At 42.8% G+C, this 18,954-nt stretch overlaps 2 protein-coding genes across 2 annotated transcripts; one reads left to right on the top strand and one right to left on the bottom strand.

Annotated features, from left to right (window-relative positions):
* Positions 1-11,514: 11,514 nt before the first annotated feature.
* LOC138910404 (uncharacterized) lies at positions 11,515-13,414 on the bottom strand. The gene is made up of 3 exons (XM_070201643.1): positions 13,351-13,414; positions 13,103-13,266; positions 11,515-12,102 (listed from the first exon to the last, which is right to left on the bottom strand). The coding sequence occupies exons 1-3, from the start codon at positions 13,412-13,414 to the stop codon at positions 11,515-11,517; spliced, it is 816 nt and encodes a 271-aa protein (XP_070057744.1).
* Positions 13,415-17,107: 3,693 nt separating this feature from the next.
* On the top strand, positions 17,108-17,674 carry LOC104095990 (uncharacterized). Its single transcript, XM_009602259.1, has one exon. The coding sequence runs from the start codon at positions 17,108-17,110 to the stop codon at positions 17,672-17,674; it is 567 nt and encodes a 188-aa protein (XP_009600554.1).
* Positions 17,675-18,954: the final 1,280 nt, after the last annotated feature.

The raw sequence follows: 18,954 nt of genomic DNA, 5'->3' as shown, positions 1-18,954 counted from the left end.
AAGAAAATAGGCCTTGAAAAGGCCTCTTTGGACTACCCTAAATGGCCCATTTTTGGGCTCTCATTTAAGCAAGTAGGTGACACACCTACTTGTCACCTAGCAGCTAGCTTAGTCTCGCAAAAATGCCCATATATCTCTACTCCGATGTCGTATTGATAAATGGTTTAATGAGTTAGAAAGTAGACTCATAGATCTTCAATTTTATGGGTGGAACACCCCATAACTCTAAGTATATTGGGAGAAAATCACAGTTATATTTGACCAAAATGTTCAGTAAAACTTATGAACGTAACTTGTGATGGCTTTCATCGACTTTTGTTCCACAACTCGCTTGACTTCAAAACATAACACACGGCTGTCATACGACTAATATAAATCATAACATAATCTCTTTATAATGTTAAGCACCCTAGTCTCACCCCAAAGGTATATGTTATAACATTCCCAACTTGTCGACTTTCGATGAAACATTGTTTTCTTCAATTCCTTTAGCTTCTGAACCTTCCAACCCTCTTTGTACTTGTTGTTCATGATCTTAAATATTTGTAACCTTCGAGGTAACATGATTAACTTACTTTATATACTTTCAAATATTATCTCATTTTTGGTCCTACATTAGTTTGTTTACGACACACTTTTACATACGAAAATATAGGGTGTAACATCATTCCCCCCTTGGGAACATTCATCCTCGAATGTTTACTCTTAGAGACTTTGGAAAATTTTGCCAGAGTCTCCTTCGTACACTAGACTAAAACCAACCTGCACACAACTAGAAAACATACTATGTATGCTACACATGGCCAAGGTTTATAAATAGCAACACTTTGCCTCACTGACCGTAAATCATAAATATTGAAAGTCAAAAATAAAAGCTTACCTGATGACCTGCTAGCCTGAATAGAGCTGTGTTGTAGCATCCCATCTTCCATATCTTCAGTTTGAAATAGGTGGGGGTATTTAGACTTCATTTCTTCCTCCGATTCCCACGTCATCTCTTCTACATTCTTGCTCCTCCATAAAACCTTCACGGAGGCTACCTCCTTATTTCGTAGCTTGCAGATTTGTCGGTCTAGGATGGCAGCTGGGATTTCCTCATATGACAAGTCCTCTGTAATCTGTACATCGTCCGTGGGCACCACTCGAGTAGGATCTCCAATGCACTTCCGTAGCATAGATACGTGAAAAACCGGATGGACATACTCCAATTCTGAGGGCAACTCTAACTCATAAGCTACTTAGCCCACTCTCCGAATGATCCTATAAGGCCCGATATACCGTGGGCTAACTTGCCAAACCTCATCACGCCCTTCATAGGTGATACCTTTAAGAGTACCCAGTCATTAACCCTGAACTCTAAGTCTCGTCGCCGTACATCAGAATATGACTTCTGATGACTCTGACCTGTCAACAGTCGCTCCCGGATAAGCTTTACTTTCTCTATGGCCTACTGAACCAGGTCTGGCCCATGTAACCCAGATTCTCCAACATCAAACCACCCTATAGGAGATCTGCACTTACACCCATACAAAGCCTCGTACGGAGCCATCTGGATACTGGAGTGGTAACTGTTATTATATGCAAACTCGATAAGAGGTAGATGTTCATCCCAACTTCTTTTAGAATTCAACACACATGCTCGTAACATATCCTCGAGCGTATGAATTGTGCTCTCGGCTTGTCCATCAGTCTGTGGATGAAAAGTTGTGCTAAGATTCACCTGAGTCCCTAGACCTCTCTAAAATGACCTCCAAAAATGTGCTGTAAACTGAGACCTACGGTCAGATATAATAGAAACTGATACTCCATGTAGCCGCACTATCTCCTTAATATATAACTTTGCATAATCTTCTGTTGTATATGTAGATCTGACCGGTAGGAATCGAACTTACGATTAGAACGAGGTAAACACGTGATAAAGTCTATGTTTATATCCTCCCATTTCCATGTCGGGATCTCTATAGTTTGCATTAGCCCTCCGGGCTGCTCTATCTTCACTTGCTGGCAACTAGGACATTGAGTGACAAACTCAGCAATGTTCTTTTTCATATCATTCCACCAGTACACATCCTTAATGTCATGATACATCTTCGTTGACCCATGATGGATGGAATACCACGAATAATGTGCCTCTGACATAATCCTGTCTCGTAGCCCTGCTACATCTGGAACACACAGACGACCCCTGTATCTGAGAACCCCATCTCCCTTGAGCTCTAATAATGGCTTCTTCTGCTGCGGAACTCGCTCTCTCAACTCGACCAACTCTGGGTCCTCGTACTGCCTTTCCTTGACTTCAGCTATGAGAGATGATTTTACAGTGTTTTGGAGTACAACTCCACCATCCTCAGAATCTACTAACCAACCCCCAAACAAGCCAATTGATGAATCTCTCTATTTAATTGTCTTTTCTCGGCCTCTACATGTGCTAAGCTACCCATAGATCGGTGACTTAAGACATCTGCTACAATATTAGCTTTTCCTAGATGGTAGAGAATGTTAACATCGTAATCTTTCAATAACTCAAGCCATCGCTTCTGTCACAAATTCAACTTTTTCTGCTTGAAGATATATTGTAGGCTTTTATGATCTGTAAATACATCAACATGAACACCATATAAATAATGCCGCCATATCTTAAGTGCATGGACGACCACAGCTAACTCGAGGTCGTGGGTCGGATAATTCCTCTCGTGCTTCCTCAACTGCCTTGAAGCATACACAATTACCTTCCCATGTTGCATCAGCACACATCCTAACCCGACACCTGAGGCATCATAATACACGGCATAACCCTCTGGAAGTGTTAGAACTAGCCCTGAGGTCAACCTGTTCTTAAGCTCTTGGAAACTCCGCTTGCAAGCTTCTGTCCATTGAAACTTAGTTGCTTTCTGCGTCAACTTCATCAATGGTGCCGAAAGGGAAGAAAAACCCTCTACAAACCTCTAGTAGTATCCTGCTAAGCCTAGAAAGCTACGAACCTCTGTCGGAGTGGTAGGTCTAGGCTAAGATTTCACGGCCTCAATCTTCTGAGTGTCTACCTTTATACCTTCATCTGATACAATATGCCCCAAGAATGCTACAGACTTCAACCAGAACTCACATTTAGAAAACTTAGCATACAACTTATGATTACGAAGGGTTTGGAGTACCGCTCGCAGGTGGTTCGTATGCTCATCCTCTGAATGGGAATAAACTAGAATATCATTAATAAATACTATCACGAACAGATCTATAAATGGCCGGAATATGCTATTCATCAAGTCCATAAATACGGCGGGTGCATTCGTCAACCCGAAGGACATGACAAGAAACTCGAAGTGGCCATATCGGGTCCTGAAGGCTGTTTTCGGAATATCTTTTTCCCGAACTCTGACCTGGTGGTACCCCGACCTCAAATCTATCTTTGAAAAGCATCTAGCCCCCTACAACTGATTAAACAAGTCATCGATCCTTGGAAGTGGATACTTATTCTTAATAGTTACCTTGTTCAGCTTCCTATAATCGATACACATCCTCAGCAAGCCATTTTTCTTCCGCACAAACAGTACCGGTGCACCCCAAGGTGAGGTACTGGGCCTGATGAAACCTTTCTCCTGCAAATCTTTTAACTGCTCCTTCAACTCCTTCAATTATGCAGGTGCCATTCTATACGGAGGGACGAATATTGGTTGAGTTCCTGGAAGCAAATCGATGCTAAAATCAATCTCTCGCTATGGAGGAATACCTGGAAGCTCATCTAGAAACACATTTGCATACTCTTTAACTACGGGAATAGACTGAAGTGTAGGTATCTCAGCATCTGCATCTCTAACTCGGACACCCTTTTGCGATCATTTTCGTAGCCTTCAGATAGCCTTCAGATTGGAGGAGTTGACGTGTCACCCCCCGAACCTGGGGGCGAGACCGGCATTCGGTGCCTAGTTTGTCATGCCCCGAACCTGGAGGGTGAGACCGGCACCTGATGCCTCACCTAACCTTGCGTACCAACTTGCGACTAAGGGACTATGAACATATAATGTCATACTTTGGCCATGGGGCCACATTGCAAGCCAATTTGTGAAGCAAAATATAAAATTGAACGGAAACTAATGCTGACTAAACATCAATATAACGCTGGGCCGACAAGGCAGTCATAACAACTACAGCTGACAAACCAACAAAATATACATAAAAGGCCTACAAGCCCAACATACTGTACCAACTGACAAGATATGTCTACAAGCCCCTACTAATGGATGTACTATGATTAGAACAGGACCCCGACCTACCCATAACATATATACAGATATACATAAGATGTACACAAAACTCTAGACCCGGCAAATCCAAAGGACGTGGAGCTTACCGATCAGGCTGAACTCGGGCAACACCTACTGAGGAGGTCTACCCGTCTGTCTGTCTGAACCTGCACGCATGAAATGCAGCGCCCCCAGAAAAGGGACATCAGTACGAAATAATGTACCGAGTATGTAAGGCAATAAAATAACTGAAAGCTGAAACTGAACTGATAATATGATAACTGAAAGTAACTGGGAGTCAAAGATGATCTGGAGATATACTTACCTGCTGATACTAACTTAACTCTCTCAATATAGTAAGTAAAATAAATGTCCAGCACTATAAGGCTCGGAACGTGTAACTGCTCCGTCGTAGTAGGCTCGCTCAAAGGCGCTCGGCCATACTAGGCTCTATATCTCGGCCATTCTGGGCTTGCTCATAGGCGCTCGGCCATAATAGGCTCGGTATATAACTTACCATTTGATCAGCCATAGCCCAATAGGGGCCTGCCCATCGATTATAGCTCGATGGTGGTGAAATTACTGTATATATATATATAGACCCTCTACTCTCTTGACTGGAAGAAAATAATACTTAACTGAATATAAAGTCCCGATAAGGGAGAATACTATAACTTGTGAGACTAGGATAATATACATAAGTTCAGGAATACGAGCTTCTCTTTATGCCTCATTATCAAACTCATGTAGTTACATGATCATGCCAAAATGAAGGAAAGGTTTAGCCTTTACATACCTTATCACAATCTTTACAATCACTAAGTTGAACTCACCTTTTCGCACCTTAATCTACAACAATGATAATAATACTATCATTAATTTACGAAAGGTACAACTATCGCACAACGAACGACAAGCTTATTTTGTATTAAAACGGGCAGCATCTCCCCTATAATCCTTACTTTCTCCAAATTCAAGATAACACCAAAAACACAAGAACACAATAATAACAACATATATAGATTATTTTCCAGCCTTATATACACCATCAAATACTACAAAATAGCCCAACACACCCCAATCTCTTCATACACAAAACGACCACCGTAGTAGTGTCAAACGACCCGAAAATGTTATGACGAACGACCAGCCCACCACCCTATATTTATATGGTGTTTCTCCACACCTTCCTCCTCTGAAACTCCACAAAATAGTAGTAAAACATGCAGCCCAACAACAACACAAAATAGTCCACAAAGCAGTCCGCTACAAGTGAATAACTCGAACTCATGGCTTTCGATCACCGTCCCGTGAGTTCTTACAAGTATAGAACGACTTACCAAGAATTTATAGCAGAAAAAATGGATGAAAGAGAGCAGTAAACTCACCCTATTTGTTGGATAACTCAACTCCTATCTTGGTTCTTCAAACTCTAGGTTTTACCTCCAATTAGAACTTGAAAGGGAGAGAAAATCAATTAGGGTTTGTGGGAAATCTTTGGGAGGATTTTTGCAGAGCTTATGTCTGGTTATTATGCCCTATTTTCAGTCTAATATATGAAGAAAATAGGCCTTTAAAGGCCTCTTTGGATGACCCAAAATGGCCCATTTTTGGGCTCTCATTTAAGCAAGTAGGTGACACATCTACTTGTCACCTAGCAGCTTGCGCAGTCTCGTAAAAATGCCCATATCTCTCTACTCCAATATCGTATTGAAAAACGGTTTAATGAGTTAGAAATTAGACTCATAGATCTTCAATTTTATGGGTGGAACACCCCGTAACTCTAAGTATATTGGGATAAAAATGCAGTTACATTTGACCAAAAGGTTTAGTAAAACTTATGAACGTAACTTGTGATGACTTTCATCGACTTTTGTTTCACAACTCGCTTGACTTCAAAACATAATACACGGCTGTCATACGACTAATATAAATCATAACATAATCTCCTTATCATGTTAAGCACCCTAGTCTCACCCCAAAGATACATGTTATAACATTCCCAACTTGTCGACTTTCGACGAAACATTGTTTTCTTCAATTTCTTTAGCTTCTGAACCTTCCAACCCTCTTTGTACTTGTTGTTCATGATCTTCAATATTTGTAACCTTCGAGGTAATATGATTAACTTACTTTATATACTTTCAAATATTATCTCATTTTTGGTCCTACATTAGTTTGCTTACGATACACTTTTACGTACGAAAATATAGGGTGTAACATGACGTCCCCTAAGGGCCGATGTTAAAGTGCACAAAAGTGTGCATTATAAGGGGAAAACGGAGTCGAGATTACGTACCGAAGGGAACCATATATTTCAACAACGAGGATGCTGAAGGCATCGTACATCCACACAATGATGCACTGGTAATATCTGTACTCATAAATAAATCTCGAGTTAAGCATGTGTTAATTGATCCAGGTAGCTCGGCCAATATCATCAGATCGAGGGTCGTGGAACAACTGGGTCTACAAGACTAAATAGTGCATGCAGTTCGAGTATGGCATGCGAGACCACTAAAGAGGTGATAACCTTGCCGGTAAACACTGCCGAAACCATTCAGGAAATAAAGTTTTGCGTGATCGAAGGAGATGTGAGATACAATGCTCTATTCGGGAGGCCATGGATTCACAACATGAGGGCAGTACCCTCGACGCTACATTAGGCATTGAAATTCCCCACATCGAGAGTAATCAAAACAGTTTACGGGGAGCAACCGGCCGCAAAACAATGTTCACGGTCGATGAGATGGTCCCGATATCCGCACTCTCGACATCAAAGAACTCGAGTTCGGTCACCAAGGAAGAAACCAAATAGCAATTACCGACACCAGCCCCGACCGAGCCAGAAAAGCAGGAGACAGGCGAGGACGACGATTACGGAGTCCCTAGGTCTTTCATAGCCCCTGACGATTCTGATGTCATCAAGTCAATGGTCGAGGAGCTGGAGCAAGTTAGATTGATCGAGCACCTGCCCGATCGAAAGGTATACTAGGGCACGAGGCTAACTCCCTAGCTAAGGAAAAAACTCATTGAATTTCTTATAGCTAACATAGATTGTTTCGCTTGGTCTCATCTTAACATGATAGGGATCCCGCCGGAAATAACTACCCACAAGTTGAGCTTGGATCCGAAGTTTCACTTGGTTAAACAGAAGAGAAGGCATCAGTCTGAAGTCAAGCATGCATTCATCAATGACGAGGTATCCAAACTCCTTAAAATAAGTTTAATTCGGGAAGTTAAGTACCCGGATTGGTTAACAAAATTAGTTGTAGTTCCTAAAAAGGGAAATAAATTAAGAATGTGTGTAGACTACAAAGACTTGAACAAGGCATGCCCTAAGGATTCTTTTCCTTTGCCTAACATTGATCGCATGATAGATGCGACGACCGACCACGAGATACTTAGCTTTCTTGATGCCTATTCATGGTATAACCAAATCCGGATGGACCCGGGCGACCAAGAAAAGACTTCCTTCATCACTAAATATGGCACCTATTGTTATAACGTAATGCCATTCGGACTAAAAAATGATGCTGCCACTTACCAATGCCTAGTAAATCGGATGTTCGAAGAGCAAATAGGAAAATCAATTGAGGTTTACATTGACGACATGTTAGTTAAGTCCCTGTGAGCAGAGGACCATTTGGAACATTTGCAAGAAACCTTCAACATACTAAAAAAATATAATATGAAGCTGAACCCGGAGAAATGTGCATTCGGAGTCGGGTCCGGGAAATTCCTTGGATTCATGGTGTCCAACCGGGGGATTGAGATCAATCCTGACAAGATCAAGTCCATAGAAGACATCACTGTGGTAAACAATGTCAAGGCCGTCCAAAGGCTAACCGGGCGCATAGCCGCCCTGGGTTGGTTCATTTCAAGGTCCTCTGATAAGAGCCATCGGTTCTTCTCATTATTGAAGAAGAAGAATAACTTCTCGTGGACCCCAGAGTGCCAAAAAGCATTGGAAGAACTCAAACAGTACCTTTCGATTCCACCATTGCTTCATACTCCGAAGGCAGACGAGCAGTTGTACCTGTACTTAGCGGTATCCGAGATAGCAGTAAGTGGAGTCCTAGTCTGGGAAGAAAAAGGTACACAATTTCCTATATATTATGTTCGCAGGACTCTAGGCGAGGCCGAAACGAGGTATCCTCACTTGGAGAAATTAGCGCTCGCTTTGCTAAGAGCCTCTAGGAAGTTAAGGCCCTATTTTCAATGCCATTCCATATGTGTCGTGACTATTTACCCATTGAGGAACATAATGCACAAACCCGAGATCTCTGGACGATTGGCCAAATGGGTCGTGGAAATTAGCGAATACGATATTGAATATCGACCCCGAACCGCCATCAGATCTCAAATTTTGGCAGACTTTGTGGCCGATTTTATGTCGGCCTTAATACCCGAAGTTGAAAAGGAATTATTGTTAACCTCGGGGACCTCCTCGGGGATTTGGACCCTCTTTATGGACTGTGCCTCGAACGCAAAGGGGTCCGAACTCGTCATCGTGTTGAAGCCGCCCTCGGGTAACGTAGTTAGGCAATCTGTTAGAACTGTGAAATTGACTAACAATGAGGCCGAGTATGAGGCCATGATTGCAGGTCTCGAATTGGCTAAAAGCCTGGGGGCCAAAATGATCAAAACTAAATGTGATTCCCTCCTTATGGTGAATCAAGTCAATGGTACTTTCGAAGTAAAAGAGGAAAGAATGCGAAGATACTTAGATAAACTACAAGTAACGCTACATCGATTCAAGATATGGACCCTACAACTCGTGCCTCAAGATCAAAATAGCGAAGCTGATGCTCTGGCTAACTTGGGGTCGTCGATTGATGACGAAGAATTCAGCTCGGGAACGGTCATGCAACTCATGAAATTGGTATTGGAAGAAGGCCACACCGAGATAAACTCTACAAGCTTAACCTGGGACTGGAGAAACAAGTATATAGATTATCTGAAGATCGAGAAGCTGCCCTCGGATCCTAAAGAATCAAGAGCTCCGCGCACGAGGGCGGCCAGGTTCATCCTGTCAGAAGATAACACCCTGTTTAGAAGAACTTTTGATGTCCCACTCGCCATATGTCTAGGATCGGAAGACACCAAATATATTTTGAGGGAAGTTCACGAAGGTACATGCGGGAACCATTCGGGGGCCGAATCGTTGGTTTTTAAGATAATCAGAGCCGGCTATTACTGTATCGACATGGAGAAAGATGTGAAGGAATTCGTGCGAAAATGCGACGACTGTCAGAGGCATGCACCAATGATCCATGAGCTCGAGGAGCTACTACATTCGGTCTTGTCACCTTGGCCATTCATGAAATGGGGAATGGACATTGTCGGTCCCCTGCCATGGGCACACGGTAAGGCTCAATTTATATTATTTATGACTGACTATTTTTCTAAATGGGTTGATGCCTAGGCATTGAGAAATTCAGGGAAAAAGAAGTTATTGATTTTATTTGGGACCACATAATATGTCGGTTCGGGATGCCGGCCGAGATTATATATGACAACGGGAAGCAGTTCATCGGCAGCAAGGTAAGCAAATATTTCGAGGACCATAAGATTAAAAGGATCTTCTCAACACCTTATCACCCTAGTGGGAATGGGCAGGTGGAGTCTACAAATAAGACCATACTCCAAAACCTTAAGAAAAGGTTGACCGATGCCAAAGAAAAATGGAAGGAAATTTTGCCCGAAGTCCTGTGGGTATACCGTACGACCTCAAAGTCTAGTATCGGGGCCACCCATTTTCATTGGTCTATGGTGCCTAAGCACTAATACTGGTCAAGGTAGGAGAACCGAGTTTCAAGTTTCGATATGCGATCGAAGAGTCAAACGGTGAGGCCATGAGCATGAGTCTAGAACTATTGGATGAGAAGTGCGAAGCCGCCCTTGCCCGGTTAGCCGCCCAGAAACAGTGGATCGAAAGGTATTATAACCGGAGATCCAACCTCTGACACTTCAATATCGGGGACTTGGTGATAAGAAAGGTGACACTGAACACCCGGAACCCGAACGAAGGGAAGTTGGGACCGAATTAGGAAGGTCCATATCGAATTATCGATATTACCGATAAAGGTTCGTACAAACTCGAAGCAGGTAATGGTGAGCAGCTACCAAACAAGTAGAACGTGACCCACTTAAAATAATACTACTGCTAAGTTATGACCCCATTCATTTTTTTATATATATATTGCCAATTGGATTAACACTTGCAGGCAACAACCAAAGGATAATGTAGTTGTTAGACCTGAAAGCACGCGTTGCACTCTTTTTCCCTTGAACCGGTTTTGTCTCATATAGATTTTTCGGCAAGTTTTTAATGAGGCAATAGTGGATCGTGCTAACTTAGATTCAAAGAGCGATTTTGAATCAAGGTCAATGGTCACGTCAACAATATTCGAGCCCTCTCGACGATCGACGTCGAATACTGGGGGCCATCACCATCGGGTCATGATTTTTAGCAAGGAAGAAAATTCTATGCTCGATCAGTCAAGGCTCGGTAGTTAGGATTCATTGTAAGGGCCAAATGTTCTAATGAACCGTGCCCGCGTAGGTCATACCGGCCGCAATACGAGCTTTTATACAATCGTGTACGTTACACACAGAAATGAAAGAAAGTTTCTACCTTGGTAACAAACATTTTTTGCTTCTTAAAAGTATCGAGCCTAAGGGCTATTACTGGCCGAGAATTATCAAGACCAAGGGCTACCCCTATCCGAGCCTAAAGGGCCACCCCCACTCGGGGAATACCATCCTTGATCAGTTCAGACGGATCGGGTTATCGAAATCCGGAGGCACAAGACCTATTAGGAAGTGCCCAAATCTAAAAGACTACTGCCATCCTAAAAGCGTTTCGGAGACGTCCGAAGCCCGTAATCAAAACATGAGGCCTTCAAATTTTCAAACCGGTTCAAAGGTTACCCTCGGCAAAATTATAGTCTAAAACATTTAAACAAGCATTTTGGGGAAAGCTTCTGGTCATTCCGAGCCCCCACAAGTTTCAAACAAAACTTGCATCGAGAACAAGTCTTGTTCGGGCCTCCAAAAAATAACTTATTACTATGTTTTATTCCGTGCTATGTCATTTGAAATCTTTGCAATTGTAAAAAGGATGGTAAAGGTAATAGACTTAATAATTTCCAAAAGGGAAAAAAACTTATATATACATTCTAGAATGTATTTACAAAGGCCAATGAAAATGGCCTCAACAAAATAAATGTACAAGGTGCAAAAATAAATAGAAAAATTCCTAAGGCACCTACGCTCGATCTTCACTAGAACCCACCTCGTTACCAGAGCCGTCGGGGCCTTCTTCACCTTCGGGTTTGTTGGAGCCCTCAGAGCCTTCTTCATCCTCGGGACGAGCCAACTTCTTGGCTTTGACCTCGAGCATTTTCGCCTCCTCGATCTCGGCAGATAGGTCGAAACCTCGGGTGTGGATCTCTTCGAGGGTCTCCCTTCGAGATAACTGCTTCATGTACTCAACATTGGTTTTCAGACGGGTCTCGGGTACCTCGCCATTGGCCCTATACTGGGCCACCATCTCTTCAGCATCAGCGGAGGCTGTGCGTATCTGAGCCTTTACAGCTTCACATTCACTGCCGAGGGCATCCAGCTCTGCTAGGGCGGAGTTCATTTGAGCTCGGAGTTTCTCATTCAGCTGGGCTTGCTTATCAGCCTTCTCTTTTGTCACTCGGAGTTGAACTTCTACCGATGCCAGTTGTTCCTGGGCGGTCTCTTCCTCTGAATCTAGCTGGTCTATTTTGCCCTTCCCAACATCGGCCATGGCTTGGACCTCGTTCATTTCAGCTCGAAGTTGGTCGATCCGGTCAATCTTCTGCTGAACCTGCGAGGTTTGGTAGTTAGTCACCATGGCTAAGTCCTCATTGCTAACTTCAAAAACCTTTACCTTTTTGACCTAGTCGGCATGCTCCTTTTGAGCCGCATCCAGTTCGGCTTGGAGATTCTTGATGACCCCTTTGTTTTGCTCGTTGAGAAGCTTATACGTGTATCTTTTCTCAGCAAGCTCCTTGATATCAGCCTCGAGCTAGTTAACCTCGGCCCGGTACCGAAGAAAGCTTTCGTGATGAAGCACCAAGGCCTGCGAAAGGGTAAGAGAAAGAAGATGTGAGAAATATCAAGGATTAAGTCAAGGTCGAACGATCGTAATGATACCTTACCCGATTCAATGATTATTGCGCCATATTGAACAGGCATGGTACATCCACCTCGTTCATTTTTTCCAGGTCTTCTTCGGTCACCGGGCATCGAAGGTGGCTCGTTATTCCCACGGGAGCGAAAAGAACCCGGGCATCCTCCGGGATAGTGATGACTATCGACCTCTAGCGGCCAGGATCTACGCTTGGGGCAGGGAATTGGTTGACTAACTTCATGCTTAAATTTAGCCCGTCGACTTCTGAAGATGACCCCTTGCTCGGCACATCCAGGTCGCCCAACCCGGAAAAATCCTCCAAAACGGACGAGTCCACACCGTCAAAAAAAGAACGAAGTGGATCGTACGCGCCATGAGTCCCTTTGTCAGACCTCTCCTTTCCCGCTCGGGCCTCCCCGAGCATGAACTCGGTATAAAAAGGCGACCTCTATTATATCGGGTGCCTCCTTCGGGGCGTGGTCGGCATCCCGGGAAGTCTCGGCCCCGGTCTCCTCATCGACCCCATGGGCCTGAGGGGGATCAGCCTTATGGATCTCCTCTTCAACGGATGCTAGCTTATCGGGGAATGTTATCCCATGGGCCACGAAAAAATCATCTTCTTCGGGCTCATCCCTAAGCCGATAAAGCGAATCCGAGTCGCGCGTTCGAGAGCTAGAACTTTCTTTTGGCTTACGGCCAACCTTTTCTTTAGATTCTTCTTCTCTGAGCTTGGGGAGCCCGGAGCCTTCCTTTTCTTCTTTTCTCCTGCTGTAGCCTCAAGCTTCCCCAAAGCGGAGAGGTCAATGGATGGATCCTCGTCCCCTACTAAAGGCCTAAGCTCAATGTTCTTAGGCAAACCTGCAAAGGGAAAAATGAAGAAAAGAGGGTAAGTATGATGCGAATGAGAGAGCTAGATGTTACCTATTCGATGAAGGGTCTTACCGTGAGAATGGGCCTCCCAATAGCCCCTAGAGAGTTTGCGCCATGAGCTCTCGGAATAAGGCATCTGTGAACAAATACCCTCGATCCACTCCTTGAGTCGAGGGATCGCGTTTGGGACTCTAGCGATGGCTGCACCACCACAAATACTAGTAAGAAAAGAGGAGATGAAGGTAAAATGACTTTCAAGGGGAAATTATACTTACGAGATGTGTTCCACTTCTCGGGGAACGACATGAGTTCTGGGGGAACCAAGTCTTTGGTCTTCACCCGAACGAAACGTCCCTGCCAGCTCTGATCCCGTTCCTCATCGATGCTCGAGAATGGGGCTTTGTTGGCCCAGCATGTGAGATTTTTTATTCCCCCTCGGAAGATTCAGGGACTGTATAGGCGAAGAAGGTGATCGATGGTGAACCAACGGGGCTCGGTCTTGTTCACGAAATAACGAAGGAGGATCATGATCCTCCACAGTGACAAGTGGATTTGACTTGAGGCACACTTTGTACCTCTTGCAGAAATCCAAGATAACCAGGTCCACCGGGCCCAATGTGAAGGGATAAGTATAAGCACTTAGATAACCCTCCACGTAGGTAGTGATGGCGTCCGCAGGCCCAGGGACTACTACGTCCTTACCCGCCCAATTGCATTCCTCTCGGACTGTGGGGAGGATGTCTTCGGTAATGGAGCATATATATCTTGATACTCCCTCACACCGGCACTACACCGATGAGGGCTTCTCAACCTTAAAGTCATTGGCAACCGAACAACCACCAGGAACGAACATTTTCAAGGGAGGCTCGGCAGCCGGTTCATCGGTAGCCACATCATGAGCGGACCTCTCGAGGATGAGCACATTGGGAATAGTCTCATCGGTTTCAGCGGTCGATTGTGAAGAAGAAGAAGCAACTTTTTGGGGAATATTGTTATCGGTTTTAGCCATTGTTATCTGAAAAAGCTTGAAAAATATGAAGAGGGGTTGAAAGATGAAAGGTCAAGTGCGCTGATTTGGGTAGAAAGTAAATAAAATCTTGCAACTTACTGAGAAGTTTTAAAGAACAAAGGTGAGAATATTAGAGTGTGAAGAATGGAAGTGATATCCTGAAAACTCAAAGGTAGAAGCTTGTCAAAAGGTAAAAAATGAACGAAAGAGGAAAGTGTTTATAGAGGTTTCGCGCCGTTTCAGATTTAGGGATGACCTGCCGATGGCTGACGCATGTTTGAAGTCATAATGACACGACTGATAGGACTTTCGGATTCTTTGTCATTTCTAGCATGGCGTATTGAAGAAGGAATCGAAGTGCATATGTCGTTTCTCGTCAGTTCCGTAAACGTACTCTCCGAGAAACGAGTGGACTATCTGTATACGGGTGAAACTGAGCCCTTTGGACGCCTTGGTTCCCGATAAAGTAAATAGAGTAGAGGTGTGACTGTAAGGAGCCAGAATCGGGGTAGGGAGCCCCTCGAGTCGGGGTTCGGGCAATACACCTGCCCTCAGAAGAATCGGGGCCACATCCCCCAGGTCTGATTCGAACCCCAAAACTTCGAAAAGCATTACCAGATAATCGAGCACGACAAACAAAGGGATGTGATATCCGTGTCCAGCTGGATGCTACGGCGTGAATCTCGGCACGTATCGGCAGGAAATTAGTGATTAAGAAAACAGAAGATTTTTATCTCTTTTGGAATTGTACTTAGGGTAAAACCCATCTACAATATAAAGGGGAGTCTAACTATTCATTAGGCATCATTGTAACATGCATATCAAGGCAATATACTCTTATTTTCTCTGTTATTCAAAGTTATTACTTTTGTTCATCAGTTCTACATTATCGTGAGCCCGAGATCGAAAACAGACATTTCATTAAAGTTGTTACTGAGTCCGGGATCACTCCCCTTAATTAGTTTGACAATTTATTACGTCATTTATCTATTTAATCTAATGCAATTTATCATTCGTATTGAATTAATCCGCGTATCTTTAAAAGCACATATAAGTTTAATTGTTATCCATTTTTTAGGATAAATATAATATATTAAAGAAAGACAAATAAAAAATTCTTATTAGAATATTGAAATTACAAAATCGTGAAAGTACAATCCAAATGAAGTAGAGAAAACATAATCATACCAAAAATGCTCTCTAGAGAGACGACTAACAGGAACAGTAACAACACACACAAAATGGTCATTGCTCCATCGCCCGGTGGTGAAAAAGCCACCGGACCAGATCCAACAATCGCGTAACAACCCTGCGCACAAACCCCATGTAGGCACCCTTATTGATTCTTCCCCATCTGCTGCAACTGTCAACAATGGTGGAACTGTAAACTTGCCAAAAAAACAATTGGAGGCAGCTACAACTCACTGCACTGTTTCTGAACCAAATCAACTGATTCAAAGCCATGGAGATTACTCAACACCTCAATTACAATCGATACACATAGTTTCAGACAACATCAATACACGAAGAAACGACTCTACACGGGTGAACAACAATAACAATCAGTTGTTGGTCGCGCATAGAGTTACAAATATCCAAACTGTTCAAAACCAATGCCACTATACTCCAATTGATCTGGATACTGATCCCAACCCCTCAAACAACAACCACGAGGAACAATTTGATTCAATAAGGCAGAACACAGTGCACACAGAATCACACATGCCATCTGTTCGATGAAATGCCAGGGTCAGTTTTGATGTCAATTTTGATTAATATATGAATGATTTTGCTTCACAAAGTCATGTTGAGATTAGTCGTCAAGAGAAGTTACAAGAAAATACAACAAATGAGGGTGATAAAAGGTAGTCACCTACAACACCACATGACACCTGTTGAGTTCCTGGTATTTCAACTGGCCTAACCCCAATTGAAACTCAATTGGATAAAAAACATTATCCATATGTTGCTGAAGGTCACCCGCAAGTCCAGTTTCAAACTCCAGTTGATATCATTGATGTTCGACCACTGGCGAAAAATTTGAGTGTTTCACAGACTGCCCATGGAATTCCCTGCGTTTCACCTGTCGAGATAATCTCTATTGATAAGGAAAAGGAACTCGCAACAACTCCTACTACTCAAGTGCAGCCAATCACTACAACAACAAATTTGGCATCTTCAGGTAATGTTTATGCAGCACATGTGTCTAATACAACAACTACTGATTTACCTAGGAATGTCAATGTTCAAACTTACCCCCAACTCAATCAAATACCAATGCCAACAAATTTTCCTAAGATCTCCACCAACTTTGACAAAGCACCTACTTTCCAGAATAAAAATACAACTAAGAATAAGCACCATCACACTAACACTCAGATGTTAACACCAACAGAAACTACACAACATACCAAACACCATAGCCAAACAATCAGTACATCTGCTGCAAACACACATCCAAAAATCTTAACCAGTTTTCATATACCAAAGCACACATACTCCTTACAACCAACTGCAAATATCCACCAAAGTACCCAGTTTTACTCAACAAAATCAGCAACCACACTAAACCAAACAGAAGTCACTGACCAGCCACCTAAACCAACAAACTGTCCTGCCCCATCACCTCCTACCATAACTCATTCACTTGCTACAAAATTAAGAGCAAGGCAGGTAGCATAAATAGTCCCAATAGAGTTCACACCCCCAAAAATAACTACCAAATAGGGCCAACCGACTGTCATCTTCACTAGTAAGGACTACATGATCACACTTGCATCCAGATGCCAATATACAATTGTAGGGAAATTTCTTAACACAATGCCTCGAATGGAAGTGATCAGGAGAAGCTTCATAGCACGAACAGAACTAAGAGGAGGAGTTAAAATAGCCCATTTCAATGCTCGCACAGTCTACTTTGGTCTAGATAATGAGTACGATCACACAACTGTCTGGACAAAAACCTCCATGTATATCCAAGGTCAAAGAATGGAATTACAAGTTTGGACACCCAACTTCAATCCAAATGAGGATAATCCAATTGTCCCTGTTTGGATAGTTATTCCTGAACTATCATGGCATTTCTACTACATGGAGGTTCTATCTGTACTGTTGTCTCCTATTGGTAAGGTATTGCATCTCGACCTAGCCTCTATGCAGAAAACAAGAGGAAGTGTAGCAAAAGCCAAGATGCAGGTTAACTTGACTCAATTCAGGCCTCATCATGTTTGGCTAGGCTTTGATGAAGATCAGGATGTTAACGGGGATAGACAATGGCTGGAAGTGGTATATGAAGATCTCCCAACATACTGCTCACACTGCAAGTACTTAGGACATGAAGAATACTCATGCCCTGTTAGAGAAAGAGAAGAAGAAGACAAGAAATAAGCAACTGCTGAAACTCCCCAAACTCAGACCAAACAGATATCAAACAATACTAAAAGAGCAAATAGAATACAATATCAAAAGGAGCAGATCATACAGGGGTAACACAAGGAACAAAACTACAACCAAAAAGTAGTGGTACAAGACCAAAATGAAGAACAACAGAGCAAAATCAAACCTACAGCACAATAACCAATAAATGCAAACCACTCTAAGGATCAATGGCAATCTCAGAAGAAGAAGAACTTCAAAGGTATCAACCAAAAAAACAAGCAAGAGAAACACAAACAACCTTATGAACAAATGAATGCAAAACAGATAACCACAAAAGCTCAGAACTATGGTTCATTGACCAAACCACAAACTGATACGGCAAGTGCTCTGGAGAATATAGCAGAACTAAGTGCCAGGGCTACTGCTATTGATGCTGCAACCGATGGAGGTAATGACACTGTGCATGATATACCTAATGACCAAACAACTCCCAAGGTAGTTTGTTCTCAACAGGCATTGCAACAGCTTACTCAATCTACTGATCAAAATAAGATTGACAGTATTCAACATATTGATACAAGTGAAATAAACCTTGAAAGAAATGGAATTGCTGAAATTGTTATTAATAGACAGAATGAATCAGATAACAATGGCAAGGACCAGATAACCGACAAGCAGCACAAACATCAAATAGTGGAAACAAACAGAAGTCAAGAGATCCAACATATCAGGACTGCTGACAAATCCAGTGACAATCCAAAAGATCCATGAATTGGTACAAACAATACTGCTACTATTGTTGGGGTAACACCAGCTATTACAAAGTAAAATACTATTGATTGGGTTCAAAGGAGTTTTGGAATGCACAAGGAAAACCTTAATGTTACACTCAACCACTCTTGCCAGGATATTCCCTCACAGACATATATGGAATCTCCTGTGTCTAATGGCAATACAATAAGATCTGTACAGCTAGGGACTGATGAAGCACAACGAAAGAGTTATGGGTCAGGGAAACAAACAATACTCAGAGTTGATGATCATAATGAAAAGCCAATTACAGAACAGCTTCACAATGCGTTACCCAACAATGCTTTGAGCAGCAGCACAACTTGGAAATTACTAGCCACTGTTCAAGGGCCAATAGTGGTAACCACACCAACTGAAAAGGTCAGTGATGATGCTTCAGAACCCCAAGATGTGGTTGTGAAGGATGCAATCATTGTATATGAACAGAATGGTGCAGCTATTGTCCCAAAGGGGTCAACTTCGATTAATACATTGTCTAT

The sequence above is a fragment of the Nicotiana tomentosiformis genome, chromosome 4, assembly GCF_000390325.3.
Source record: "Nicotiana tomentosiformis chromosome 4, ASM39032v3, whole genome shotgun sequence".
Classification (NCBI taxonomy): domain Eukaryota; kingdom Viridiplantae; phylum Streptophyta; class Magnoliopsida; order Solanales; family Solanaceae; genus Nicotiana; species Nicotiana tomentosiformis.
Note: the sequence above shows the minus strand (reverse complement) of the source record. Positions and strands in the feature narration are given on the sequence as shown.